General features: G+C 39.8%; 1 protein-coding gene across 1 annotated transcript in view; it reads right to left on the reverse strand.

Annotated features, from left to right (window-relative positions):
* Positions 1 to 15,922, reverse strand: part of RTN2 (reticulon 2) — a 45,173-nt gene that overhangs the window by 12,530 nt on the left and 16,721 nt on the right. Inside the window, exon 4 of the mRNA XM_063431772.1 lies at positions 4,796 to 5,003. Coding sequence (XP_063287842.1) covers positions 4,796 to 5,003 — 208 coding nt within the window. The remainder of the gene's footprint in view (positions 1 to 4,795; positions 5,004 to 15,922) is intronic.

The following is a 15,922-nucleotide window of genomic DNA, read 5'->3' on the forward strand; positions in this document are numbered from 1 at the left end:
GTACCTATTACAGACACTGTTATAATACAGCACTGTACCTATTACAGACACTGTTATAATGCCGAACTGTACCTATTACACACATTGTTATAATACTACACTGTACCTATTACACACACTGTTATAATACCGCACTGTACCTATTACAGACACTGTTATAATGCCGAACTGTACCTATTACACACATTGTTATAATACTACACTGTACCTATTACAGACACTGTTATAATACAGCACTGTACCTATTACAGACACTGTTATAATGCTGAACTGTACCTATTACACACATTGTTATACTACACTGTACCTATTACACACACTGTTATAATACCGCACTGTACCTATTACACACATTGTTATAATACCGCACTGTACCTATTACACACATTGTTATAATACCGCACTGTACCTATTACACACATTGTTATAATACTACACTGTACCTATTACACACATTGTTATAATACTACACTGTACCTATTACACACACTGTTATAATACCGCACTGTACCTATTACACACATTGTTATAATACCGCACTGTACCTATTACACACATTGTTATAATACCGCACTGTACCTATTACACACATTGTTATAATACCGCACTGTACCTATTACGCACATTGTTATAATACCGCACTGTACCTATTACACACATTGTTATAATACTACACTGTACCTATTACACACACTGCTATAATACTGCACTGTACCTATTACACACACTGCTATAATACTGCACTGTACCTATTACACACACTGCTATAATACTGCACTGTACCTAAAACACACACTGTTATAATACTGCACTGTACCTATTACACACACTGCTATAATACTGCACTGTACCTATTACACACACTGCTATAATACTGCACTGGACCTATTACACACACTGCTATAATACTGCACTGGACCTATTACACACACTGTTATAATACTGCACTGTACCATTACACACATTGTTATAATGCCGCACTGTACCTATTACACACATTGTTATAATACTGCACTGTACCTAAAACACACACATTGTTATAATACCGCACTGTACCTATTACACGCACTGTACCTAAAACACACGCACTGTTATAATATTGCACTGTACCTATTACAGACACTGTTATAATACTGCACTGTACCATTACACACACTGTTATAATACCGCACTGTACCATTACACACACTGTTATAATACCGCACTGTACCATTACACACACTGTTATAATACCGCACTGTATCTATTACACACACTGTTATAATACTGCACTGTACCTAAAACAAACACATTGTTATAATACCGCACTGTACCTATTACACGCACTGTACCTAAAACACACGCACTGTTATAATATTGCACTGTACCTATTACAGACACTGTTATAATACTGCACTGTACCATTACACACACTGTTATAATACCGCACTGTACCATTACACACACTGTTATAATACCGCACTGTACCATTACACACACTGTTATAATACTGCACTGTACCTATTACACACATTGTTATAATGCCGCACTGTACCTATTACACACACTGCTAGAATACCGCTCTGTACCCAATACACACACTGTTATAATGCTGCACTGTACCTATTACACACACTAATTTAATGCCGAACTGTACCTATTACCCACACTAATCTAATGCCGAACTGTACCTATTACACACACTGTTATAATGCTGAATTGTACCTATAACACACCCTGTTATAATACCGCACTGTACCTATTACAGACACTATTGTAATACTGCACTGTACACATTACACACACTATTATAAGAACGCAGCGTACCCATTACACACACTGTTATAATACAGCACTGTACCTATTACAGACACTGTTATAATGCCGAACTGTACCTATTACACACATTGTTATAATACTACACTGTACCTATTACACATACTGTTATAATACCGCACTGTACCTATTACAGACACTGTTATAATGCCGAACTGTACCTATTACACACATTGTTATAATACTACACTGTACCTATTACACACACTGTTATAATACCGCACTGTACCTATTACGCACATTGTTATAATACCGCACTGTACCTATTACACACATTGTTATAATACTACACTGTACCTATTACACACACTGCTATAATACTGCACTGTACCTATTACACACAATGCTATAATACTGCACTGTACCTATTACACACACTGCTATAATACTGCACTGTACCTAAAACACACACTGTTATAATACTGCACTGTACCTATTACACACACTGCTATAATACTGCACTGTACCTATTACACACACTGCTATAATACTGCACTGGACCTATTACACACACTGCTATAATACTGCACTGGACCTATTACACACACTGTTATAATACTGCACTGTACCATTACACACATTGTTATAATGCCGCACTGTACCTATTACACACATTGTTATAATACTGCACTGTACCTAAAACACACACATTGTTATAATACCGCACTGTACCTATTACACGCACTGTACCTAAAACACACGCACTGTTATAATATTGCACTGTACCTATTACAGACACTGTTATAATACTGCACTGTACCATTACACACACTGTTATAATACCGCACTGTACCATTACACACACTGTTATAATACCGCACTGTACCATTACACACACTGTTATAATACCGCACTGTATCTATTACACACACTGTTATAATACTGCACTGTACCTAAAACACACACATTGTTATAATACCGCACTGTACCTATTACACGCACTGTACCTAAAACACACGCACTGTTATAATATTGCACTGTACCTATTACAGACACTGTTATAATACTGCACTGTACCATTACACACACTGTTATAATACCGCACTGTACCATTACACACACTGTTATAATACTGCACTGTACCTATTACACACATTGTTATAATGCCGCACTGTACCTATTACACACACTGCTAGAATACCGCTCTGTACCCAATACACACACTGTTATAATGCTGCACTGTACCTATTACACACACTAATTTAATGCCGAACTGTACCTATTACCCACACTAATCTAATGCCGAACTGTACCTATTACACACACTGTTATAATGCTGAATTGTACCTATAACACACCCTGTTATAATACCGCACTGTACCTATTACAGACACTATTGTAATACTGCACTGTACACATTACACACACTATTATAAGAACGCAGCGTACCCATTACACACACTGTTATAATACAGCACTGTACCTATTACAGACACTGTTATAATGCCGAACTGTACCTATTACACACATTGTTATAATACTACACTGTACCTATTACACATACTGTTATAATACCGCACTGTACCTATTACAGACACTGTTATAATGCCGAACTGTACCTATTACACACATTGTTATAATACTACACTGTACCTATTACAGACACTGTTATAATACAGCACTGTACCTATTACAGACACTGTTATAATACTACACTGTACCTATTACACACATTGTTATAATACTACACTGTACCTATTACACACACTGTTATAATACCGCACTGTACCTATTACAGACACTGTTATAATACCGCACTGTACCTATTACGCACATTGTTATAATACCGCACTGTTCCTATTACACACATTGTTATAATACCGCACTGTACCTATTACACACATTGTTATAATACTTCACTGTACCTATTACACACACTGTTATAATACCGCACTGTACCTATTACACACATTGTTATAATACCGCACTGTACCTATTACACACATTGTTATAATACCGCACTGTACCTATTACGCACATTGTTATAATACCGCACTGTACCTATTACACACATTGTTATAATACTACACTGTACCTATTACAGACACTGTTATAATACAGCACTGTACCTATTACAGACACTGTTATAATGCCGAACTGTACCTATTACACACATTGTTATAATACTACACTGTACCTATTACACACACTGTTATAATACCGCACTGTACCTATTACAGACACTGTTATAATGCCGAACTGTACCTATTACACACATTGTTATAATACTACACTGTACCTATTACACACTGTTATAATACCGCACTGTACCTATTACACACATTGTTATAATACCGCACTGTACCTATTACACACATTGTTATAATACCGCACTGTACCTATTACGCACATTGTTATAATACCGCACTGTACCTATTACACACATTGTTATAATACTACACTGTACCTATTACACACATTGTTATAATACCGCACTGTACCTATTACGCACATTGTTATAATACCGCACTGTACCTATTACACACATTGTTATAATACTACACTGTACCTATTACACACATTGTTATAATACTACATTGTACCTATTACACACACTGTTATAATACCGCACTGTACCTATTACACACATTGTTATAATACCGCACTGTACCTATTACACACATTGTTATAATACTGCACTGTACCTATTACACACATTGTTATAATACCGCACTGTACCTATTACACACACTGCTATTATACCGCACTGTACCTATTACACACTGCTATTATACCGCACTGTACCCATTATGCACACCGTTAAACAAACATGGCAGGACATTTCTTTAACCTGTAAGAACAATTTTATTCAGATTATGTGTTCTGTACTAGAGCTGTTGGAACACTTTGCCTACCTTGGGCCTTGCAGCTGTTGTGACAAATGTAGTTGGTAGCAGCTGCAATGCTCAGAGTCAAACATCCCTTAGCTAGAAAATCCTGCCACACATTGCATGCACACTAATACCAATATACCACTCACTGGAAGGGGTTGGCTCCATTTCCTCTCCTAAGCTTGTGTAGGAACTTATTGTATATCCGTAACGTGAGGGTGGCACTCAGGAAAATGAGACACCCGTATGAAACCACACTGATCACACTGAATTGGATGAGGCACAGCAGGGAGAGGGTTAACCCGGTGAGACAGGCAGCAGAGAGGAAGGTGTCTCTCCAATACAGGAGGTCTTTAACTGGAAAAAAAAGCATATTGAGGCAGGATTTTAAAAAGCACAGCAAGACAGATAAACAGTAGCAACAGATTAGAGAAACTTAGGGTTAACGGATCATAAATAGAATGGTAATGGATAGAGGTATATTGGGTGTCATTTCAGATAACAGAACGCATGATATAAGATAATTCAGATTATTACTTCTACAAAATAACATGGGTTATGCGTGTATCTATGTGTTGCAGTTGTTAGGGCTATTTACTAACATGAGAATTCAAATTTAAGGTCAGAGTGGCCGCACTGAAAGCATAGCTAACTAAGAGAATTGTTCCAGTGCGGCTATTTTGATCTTAAGGGACCACTATAGGCACCCAGACCACTTCAGCTTAATGAAGTGGTCTGGGTGCCAGGTCTATCCAGGTGTAACCCTTTTTGCTGTAAACAGAGCAGTTTCAGAGAAATGGGTTAATCCAGCCTCTAGTGGCTTTCTCATTGACAGCCGCTAGAGGCGCTTCCGCGCTTCTCACTGTGAAAATCACAGCGAGAAGACCCCAGCATCCATAGGAAAGCATTGAAAATGCTTTCCTATGGACTGGCTGAATGCGCGTGCGGCTCGTGCCGCGCATGCGCATTGAACCGATGATGACGAAAAGGAGGAGGAGAGTTCCCCACGCCGAGGGAGCCTGGCGGGGGAAAACAGGTAAGATTTAACCCCTTCCACCCCCTAGAGCACGGCGGGAGGGGGGGCCCAGAGTGGGGGGGGGGGACCTAGAGACCCTATAGTGCCAGGAAAACAAGTATGTTTTCCTGGCACTATAGTGGTCCTTTAAATTTGAAATTCACTTTTAATTCTCACTTTAGTAAATAAACCTGTATGTCTTTAAGGTAAAAGCAGAAGCAATCTTTTCCAATACTTTCTTTTCTGTGCTAACAGGCTCAGAAGCTTATATAACTTATATAACTTATATAACTAAAGGAATTCTATAGTGTAATGAAAACAAAGCCGTTCTCCTGGCACTATAGGTTCTTACAGTGCCCCCCTCCCTCATTCCTCCCCTCCTGCAGCACTAAAGGGTTTAAAACCCCTTTAGTCACTTACCTGAATCCAGCGCCGATATCCACCGACGCTTGGTTAGGCTCCGCCCACGCTCTTCCCCCGCCGACCTAATGCACATGCGCAGCAATGGCCACACTGGCATTAGGATTTCTCCAGAAGAAAGCATTATTTAATGCTTTCCTATGGGGATTCTGGTTACGCTGGAAGTCCTCATGCATAGTGTGAGGACGTCCAGCGTCACTTAGACAACCAAAAGTCGTCTAAGTACCTGGAAGTCACACTAGTGGCCGTCTGTTAGAGGAGGAGTTTACCCTGCATGGTAATTATTGCAGTGTCTCAGAAATTGCACTAATTACCACTGTAGGGTTAAGGTACATTGCACAAGACCACTTCAATGAGCTGAAGTGGTCTGGGTGCCTACAGTGTCCCTCTAAATGAACAATTTTGTGTTAAAGTGTCCTTTTGGCAGAGCCACTAGAGGCAGTCTTATCTCTGCAATGTAAACATTGCAGTTTTTCTAAACTTTTTGTAAACTGCAGTGTTTTGTATTGCAAAGATATAATGATAGGGACACTGTACCCAGACTACTTCAATGAGATGAAGTGGTTTGGGTGCCTTTAGTGTCCCTTTACGAGGAAACTCCAGACTCCTAGAGCTCTTTATTTTGCTTAAGTGCTTTATGTGTGAAGAGTGTGTCCTTTTTTTCATTTTACAAAAAGTGCAGATTTAAATATAAAATATATATTTTTTTATAAATTAACCCTGTTACACCCCCTGGCTGTCAATCAGACATCCCGTCATGTTACTTCCTGATTTGGTTAGCTCAGTGAAACAAAACTCAAGAGGAAGCAATTGCCCAGAGCACCTGCCTTGCAAAGACTTCTCATTGATCTGCATTGGGAAATCTGTGATTGGACAGACACAGAAAGTCTGGGCGGGGTTAGAAGGGGAGGGCTAAAAAAGGCAGCAGGCAAGAGTACTGCAGGTTTTGCTAACTATCTTTAGATATAACCCCAATGAAAAAATGCATAATGAATTTGCATGCATGCTTTCATTGGGGGTATAGCTTTAAATTTATGTATTTATTGTATTTGGGCAGTGGAGTGTCCCTTTAATGCTGGTTGAGTAGAGCAAGGAATCACAAGACCAAAACCACAAGCATGCTGAGAGTTGCCAATAACAGATCCTTGGCATTTCAGATTACAATGACGCCAGCTCATAATCATTGTGGATCTTGGAATAACTCGCTGGTTTATTCACACGGGTATTATGGGACTGGCAGGCAATTGCAACATTTAGGCTATAGTAGAAGAGTTTGTTAAAAAGTTTAGTTATGCAACTAAAATGTAATTTATTGTAAATCATTTTATCAAGTTAAATTGTTTACATACAGAGTAAGGTTTGAAAATGAAGTCTTGCAATACGAAGAAAAGCTGTGTGTTGGGCAGTGAGCTGCAGTGAGCATGCTGCTCAGGTAGTGTGTGTTGGGCAGTGAGCTGCAGTGAGCATGCTGCTCAGGTAGTGTGAGTTGCAGAATGTGTTGTGCAGTGAGCTGCAGTGAGCATGCTAATCAGGTAGTGTGTGTTGTAAGATGTGTTGTGCAGTGAGCTGCAGTGAGCATGCTAATCAGGTAGTGTGTGTTGGGCAGTGAGCATGCTGCTCAGGTAGTGTGTGTTGTAGGATGTGTTGGGCAGTGAGCTGCAGTGAGCATGCTGCTCAGGTAGAGTGTGTTGTAGGATGTGTTGGGCAGTGAGCTGCAGTGAGCATGCTGCTCAAGTTGTGTTGGGCAGTGACTTGCAGTGAGCATGCGGCTCAAGTTGTGTTGGGCAGTGAGCTGCAGTGAGCATGCTGCTCAAGTTGAGTTGGACAGTGAGCTGCAGTGAGCATGCTGCTCAGGTAGTGTGGGGTAGAGGACTGTGAATTGGGTCATAAAGGTAAAAGTTATTTTTCATTTTGCACAACAAAATAGCACTTTATTTAACATACAGGCAGGGGATTTGTGTGGGGAGAGCGGTTTGTAGAGAGGGGGGCAGGGATTTGTAGAGGGGACAGGGGATTTGTGGGGGGGAGTAGCGGTTTGTAGAGAGGAGTGCAGGGATTTGTAGAGGGGGACAGAGTTTTTTTGGGGAAGCAGGAGTTTGTAGAGAGGGGGACAGGGTCTTTGTGGTGGGAGCAGTGGTTTGTAGGGGGTTAGGGGTTTGTAGGTGGGGAAGGGTTTGTAGGGTGATGTAGAAGGGGGGCAGGGCATGGGCTGGCAGATTGTGAACAAAATAAACACATATGCTTATATATATTTTCATTCTCAATGTATTTTGATATAACTATATCTATTAATATCAAAATACACAGTATATATATATATATATTCTTGAAAACATTTTAAAGGGGGGTGGTGCCAAACACTCTAGGTATGGCCCTGCTTCACTTCTCTTCTCTGTATGTTTGCTCTGTTAGTATGCTGACTGCCAGGTACAAAGGACAGACAGAGTTTATAACAATGACTGACAGGGAGCGAAGATGGAGGAACCCATTCGCAGGATAAAGAGATGCGGATTTCTACATTTAAGTTTATTTTTCACACCTCAAAGATGCATACTTGTTAAATATAGGGATAAATAAACATACCGTAATATTAAAATCCTGGGAAGTGACAATTTCCCTTTAAATCCCCATATACTTGCTACAAATACATTATCACACCATTACATCAATAAACATTAAACATTCTAAGGACTTGATTGAGTATGTATGATTCTAGACAGTGACCGGGGAACCGGATGAAAGTTATAGGAACAGGCTTTTGACATATAGCATCATATTGGAATTGCTCCCCAATGATTTTGTGTTAACTGGGCCCAAATTGCTGGGGAATTAATTGAGTATCACACAGCACTGTGATACAATACGTATCTGTGACGATACAAACAAAGTCTCACCAGATACAGACTGAGCAAAATAATTATGGAAGCATGCTGGATCAAAACATCCGGGGTTTAGGAGGTCTGATTATGGGATAAAGGACGGGTTTAATGGCCCAAGAACAAAGCATGTAGGCTTAGTGTTATGGGATGCCAGCTGTGGCACATGATATTGTGTGAATCTTTGTCTGGGCATTTTACATTGTGTTCAGATAAGTTGTGAGCTCTTTATATTGTGTTAATCTTAGTGTTGGTGCTTAGTATAAAGTCAAGCTATGTGAGGTTATATGTAGCTAACTGTACGCACCTTGTATTGTATGTAGCTCACCGTTGGTGTATCGTTTTGTTTAAAGCTACGTTTGAGTGGACACCTAGGACTGTGGGTTATTAGGTATGGATGCTAGGTGTGTTTATTTTATACTGTATGAAGCTTAGTGTTTGCACCTAATATTGTGTGAAGTTAGGTACAGGCTTGGCCTTTACAGTGAACTAAGTGGGGGCACCAGCTATTGTGTTAATGGGTCAGTCTGAGTGCCTGAACCACCTAGATCATTCATTCTCACAACTCAATTCTTTTCAATATCATAATTACGGTAAATAACTTATTGTCTGCAGCCCTAGCCACACCTCACATGGCTGTCAATCACACAGCCTTCCTACTCTTCCTGAAAAGATAGATCTATTTTGTCAAAGGATTACCTACATTATCAGTGTTTACATTAGGATGTGCAGGATAGGTTACAGACTTCCCTGTCTCCCTGCTGAGGACTCTGAAGTGTTCACAACCCTGTTAATTACCTGCTAATGCTGGCAGAAAGCATTGGCTCTTCCCAGCAGACTACTGTGAAATAAGATAAGGACCTCGCAAGAAGACAAAAAAAAACATCAAAGGCTGCAGACATCATTGAGAGAGAGTAGACGCGGACTGTTTATTTTGTAAACATATAATATCCACTACTAAATTATTTAATTTTTTATTGGACTATATACAAGCACGTATATATATATATATTACTATTATTATTATTATTTTTATTTACTATTTTCTAATATGTATTTCATGTATGTTTTCATAGCTTCCAAGTGTGTTTATGGTATATTTACAAAGTTGTTTTTTGAGTAGAAAGTGTTCAGTACGGCGGAATATGTAATAATAATAATAATAATCAGTTATTTTATGCTCATTGTGTCCACAATGCTTTTCTATGAGAAGCATTTCTCTGCCCAGCAAAAACAAAGAAATTTGTGCTGGGCAAAAAGGAGGCAGGTGATGGTAGGTAGGTGAGGTAGGTAGGTAGGTGAAGGTAGGTGATGGATCAGCTCAGCAGCAGAAACACGTTCTGCAATTAAGAAAAGGTAGGATTTAGGCTCATGGATTGCAGGATAACACTTACCAGGAAAGGTTAAAGGATCTTAACATGTATAGCTTGGAGGAAAGACGAGACAGGGGGGATATGATAGAAACATTTAAATACATAAAGGGAATCAACACAGTAAAGTAGGAGACTATATTTAAAAGAAGGAGAGCTACCACAACAAGAGGACATTGTCTTAATTTAGAGGTGCAAAGGTTTAAAAATAATATCCGGAAGTATTACTTTACCAAGAGGGTAGTGGATGCATGGAATAGCCGTCCAGCTGAAGTGGTAGAGGTTAACACAGTGAGGGAGTTTAAGCATGTGTGGGATAGGCATAAGGCTCTCCTAACTATAAGATAAGGCCAGGGACTAATGAAAGTATTTAGAAAATTGGTCAGACTAGATGGGCCGAATGGTTCTTATCTGTCGTAACATTCTATGTTTCTAGGCTGCTAGGGATTTTAAAAAAACTTAAATACCGTAAAATTTATTTTGTAATTTAGACATTATTATAAGTGTACCAAGTGGCCATTGTGTGAAGCTAGGCAATTTCTTGGTCACTGCATTGATCTATGTGTAGATACTGGGTATTGTGTAAAGTGAGGTAAGTGTAGACATTGTATTAATCTACATATGGTTCCTGGCCATTGTGTTAGGCTAGGCAATGATCTGGCATTGTCTAAAGCTGGGTGTGGGCTTGGCCATCGCATTGAGCTATATGTGGGTACTTGCCATTGAGTTGAGTTGTATTGAGCTCTGTAAATGGCAGAAAATGAAATGTCTTCACTATGTGGAATATTCCGAACTGGAAACAGGTGGAACAACATATAAATGGCCAAGTGACCTCAGAAATACCACAAGACAGAGTGTTCAGACCAAATGTGTTGTATTACCAAATTCTCTGGCCTGAGTGTGGGGTGATTTAGTCAGTCTCAGGGAGATAACCCTACTGGGTTTCCCACAGCTCTGGATGTAGATTGAGATAATTATTATGATTTTTAACTCATTAGGTTTCTCTAGTAATGCAGGTACAGCCATTGCGATTCCCGATCTCCTGGCTAACTCTCTCTCTCTCTCTCTGAAAATCAAAGGTGATAAAGCTTGGACAGGTTTAGAGAGATTCAGAGATACTGGAATTTATGACCATTCCTCGTTCAGGGAGTTTACTGGAATAGCTAAACAATAACATGGATTATAAAGGATTACTGAATCCAAGGAATATAGATATTTTTAATTATATACAAATACTGTGTACCAGGAATATAAACATTTCCCAAAATTATAAAGTCCAAGTGATAAATAATATCATTAAATCAGAGTATCTATAATAAAAAATCTCTGAAATACACAATACAGTGTCTTGGGTAAACAGGTAATCCAGGTAGTAAGGAGTACACATCCTCCAAAATATAAAATCCATTTTGTAAAATGTAAAATCACAGGAAATCAGAATCCCAGATCTCATTATCCAAGGAATGAATAATACAAAATCCCAAGTTACGGGACAATAGAATGCCAGAATAATACAAAATCCCAAATTACGGGACAATAGAATGCCAGAATAATACAAAATCCCAAATTACAGGACAATAGAATGCCAGAATAATACAAAATCCCAAATTACAGGACAATAGAATGCCAGAATACAAAGGGTATATAATCCCCGATCAAATCATCCAAGGAATGAATAATACATAATCCCAAGTAGCACGAAAGCAGAATACAGAATATCAGGAATATATAATCCCAGATCCCCCAGGAGTACTTAAAATCAGGAATCCAGAATCCCAAATCACAGGAATACAAGCACCCAATTGTAGGAAAACGGTATTTCTTAAATACATACTCCAAATTCCCAGTGATACAGAATGCCAGGAATATAGAGATACAATCCCAAATCAGAGGAACATATCATCGTAAATCCGAGGAACATATCATCGTAAATCCATGGAACATATCATCGTATATCCATGGAACATATAATCATAAATCCGAGGAACATATAATCGTATATCCATGGAACATATAATCATAAATCCGAGGAACATATAATCGTAAATCCATGGAACATATAATCATAAATCCAAGGAACATATAATCATAAATCCAAGGAACATATCATCGCATATCCATGGAACATATAATCATAAATCCATGGAACATATAATCGTATATCCATGGAACATATAATCGGAAATCCAAGGAACATATAATCATAAATCCAAGGAACATATAATCGTATATCCATGGAACATATAATCGTAAATCCAAGGAACATATAATCATAAATCCAAGGAACATATAATCGTATATCCATGGAACATATAATCGTAAATCCAAGGAACATATAATCATAAATCCAAGGAACATATAATCATATATCCATGGAACATATAATCATAAATCCGAGGAACATATAATCGTATATCAATGGAACATATAATCGTAAATCCATGGAACATATAATCATAAATCCATGGAACATATCATCGTAAATCCATGGAACATATAATCATAAATCCATGGAACATATAATCGTAAATCCATGGAACATATCATCGTAAATCCACGGAACATATAATCATAAATCCATGGAACATATAATCGTAAATCCATGGAACATATAATCGTAAATCCATGGAACATATAATCATAAATCCAAGGAACATATAATCGTAAATCCAAGGAACATATAATCATAAATCCGAGGAACATATAATCTTGAATCAATGGAATATATAGTCCCAAATCCAAGGAACCAAGAATCCTAAATGCAAAGAATACAGAGTCCCAAATCCAGGGAATAAAGTGTCAGAAATGCAGTTCTAACATTATTCCAAATGATCCGGTATTATATTATTGCTAATCTATGTAATGACAGATGGCACTGTATAAGAATTAAATATAGAATATTAGACAGATAATATCACAAGATAAGCATTTTATTTCTAATCCAGTTATATAGTGAGATCTCCAGCTCCCTCGCACACAGTGGGGTTATTTTGGGTCTATGAAGGGTCTGTCTCATCTTTCTAATGACAGCTGCATGTGCATGCTACCCCCTCACCCTCTCTCTGTCCCTCTACCTCTGCCATTTAATTCACTTTATGTCTGTATGAGCCCATTTCTCAGCCTCGCTATCCCTGCCTTATTGCTGGCCTCTATCTCCTTCTATGTATCCTTGGGTTCTACCTTTGCTTCAATGTATCCGTCTAGCTTCACCTCCCAGTCCCACTTACTAGTTTTCTTCATGGTGTCGTCCTCTCAGCCTCCGGTAACTAGATCCTTAACACTGGTCCTGGGTGACTAGTAACTGTCTCCGAGACATGCTCCCTCCATGTGTGACTGAGATGGACAAGTCAGCTATATATAGGCACGGATGGACTGCCCCCAATTTCCTCTATATACAGTATATCCCTATGGGTGTCAAAATATACATACACAATGTATAAATGTATGTATATCTATTTGGAATAAAATAACTAAAAAAAAAAAATGTTTTGTAGATAGATACATTATTATTTTATTTTTTGTTCAAGGTAACATTAAATTTTGCTTTGCGATTGAGCTAAACTTGTACTAAAGTCACTTGTCACCTAAGTCTAATTACAAAAGTTTGGGCTTCTGTCTGGCAGTCTCGGTATTATTCCCCAATGTCTTGATTCTCCATCCCCCAGGGATGTCCCCAGCAGGTACAGTATGAGAGCCTCATTAAATGGGCTGAAGGTGTGCACCTTGTGACCTGGGGGGCAAAACAGTTTAGTGGTCCAAAGTGCAATATTACCAACCAACCCATTAACATCAGTAAGAGACACAAGTACACAAACAAAACAGATGTGTTGATAGACGGAATTTAAAGAATTAAAGTGCTATGCACTTGGGCATTTAGGTGTGAAAAGTTATTAGAGAGCAGTCCGGGGAAAAATTGCCCTGCCGAGTTAACACTTGGACATCACTAATCGATAAAGGAGATCTCTGGAACCAGGCAATAATTTAGTAAAAAGAGTTCTGGAGGATTTTACCACAAGGGAATGCAATTAAAGTGTTACATTTATCAACCTTGTATTTCAAGCCAATGAGCAGTAAATGCATAATCTTGATATATCATGCCAAAGAGCACAGTAAATGCATAAACCCAAGTATCTCATGCCAAAGAGCAGCAAATTCATAAAGTTTGTGTCATGCCAATGAGCCATATGTGTCTCCAAAAATCCTGCCCCAAACAAGCTGCCTGTGCCACTGCTCTGCAACTAGCCTCTCTGTGCCACCTCTCTGCCACTAGCCTTTATATGCCACCTCTCTGCCACTAGCCTCTCTGTGCCACCTCTCTGCCACTAGCCTTTCTGTGCCACCTCTCTGCCACTAGCCTCTCTATGCCACCTCTCTGCCACTAGCCTTTCTGTGCCACCTCTCTGCCACTAGCCTTTCTGTGCCACCTCTCTGCCACTAGCCTTTCTGTGCCACATCTCTGCCACTAGCCTCTCTGTGCCACCTCTCTGCCACTAGCCTTTCTGTGCCACCTCTCTGCCACTAGCCTTTCTGTGCCACCTCTCTGCCACTAGCCTTTATATGCCACCTCTCTGCCACTAGCCTCTCTGTGCCATCTCTCTGCCCCATGAGCTCTGTGCCCCCAGCACCTTGCACAGGCCCCCTTATTGCATTACCATCACTTGCCCTGTACCCAGATGCCTGACATTCCCTGCACGTACACCAGGACCCAGATGGCTTTCCCAGCAGTTACAAGACCCAGAGGACATCCACTACACTTACCCCGGATACAGATGGCATCCTGAGAACCACCCTGCTTGTGTGAGGCAGCTCGATGCCTGTGCACTGTGTATGTGCACAGACATCCTGTATGTCTGCCTCTCGCACTTTGCGCGCGCTTGGTGAAGTTCGAGTTCACGGGTCACATACACAGTTCACAGTCACCGTGCTGCCTTCCTACCCCTCACGCACAGCTGGGCGGCTGGTATGGCTAGAACTGATGGTGCTGTCAGAGCATTCTGCCCCTGAGTCAGGCTAGACAGCGAGGATGACACTCATAGTGACATGCATGCACACCAAACTGACTCCTTTTCCAGGAGCGTCTGCCGCCATCATGTGACCACCCGCTCATTCATGTTCCCCCGTCCTGGGTTCATACCCCCCAGTGTTGGAAAGAGTGTGATTCCACTTGCACACACACACACACACACACACACACACACACACATTATGCGTAACAGAGCACACAGTCTTGATCTGGCTCCAAGATCTATACAGGGACGACATCTGATTACTGTAATGTCCTACACAGTCTCAAATTTCTTTCAGTTGGAGCACTGGATGAGGTCCAGTGGGAGAATTGCACCATATTGCAGCATGAACGTGTAGCTGACATCAGGGGGGTTGGGTACATTCGGCCTGGGGGCAACTACAAACAAATAGCCAATCTGAGCACAAACTAGCACAGTGCAACATCATACTGCACTCCCTTTCTTAATTTTATATTAAATATTTTATTCTGCAATAACTAGAATGCACCAATAAGCAAAAATGATAGTTACATTTTATATTTACATGCTGTGAGGCAGCAGCAGACATATCTCTCTATACTAGTGGCCC

The sequence above is a fragment of the Pelobates fuscus genome, chromosome 9 (genome assembly GCF_036172605.1).
Source record: "Pelobates fuscus isolate aPelFus1 chromosome 9, aPelFus1.pri, whole genome shotgun sequence".
In the NCBI taxonomy this organism is placed as follows: Eukaryota; Metazoa; Chordata; class Amphibia; order Anura; family Pelobatidae; genus Pelobates; species Pelobates fuscus.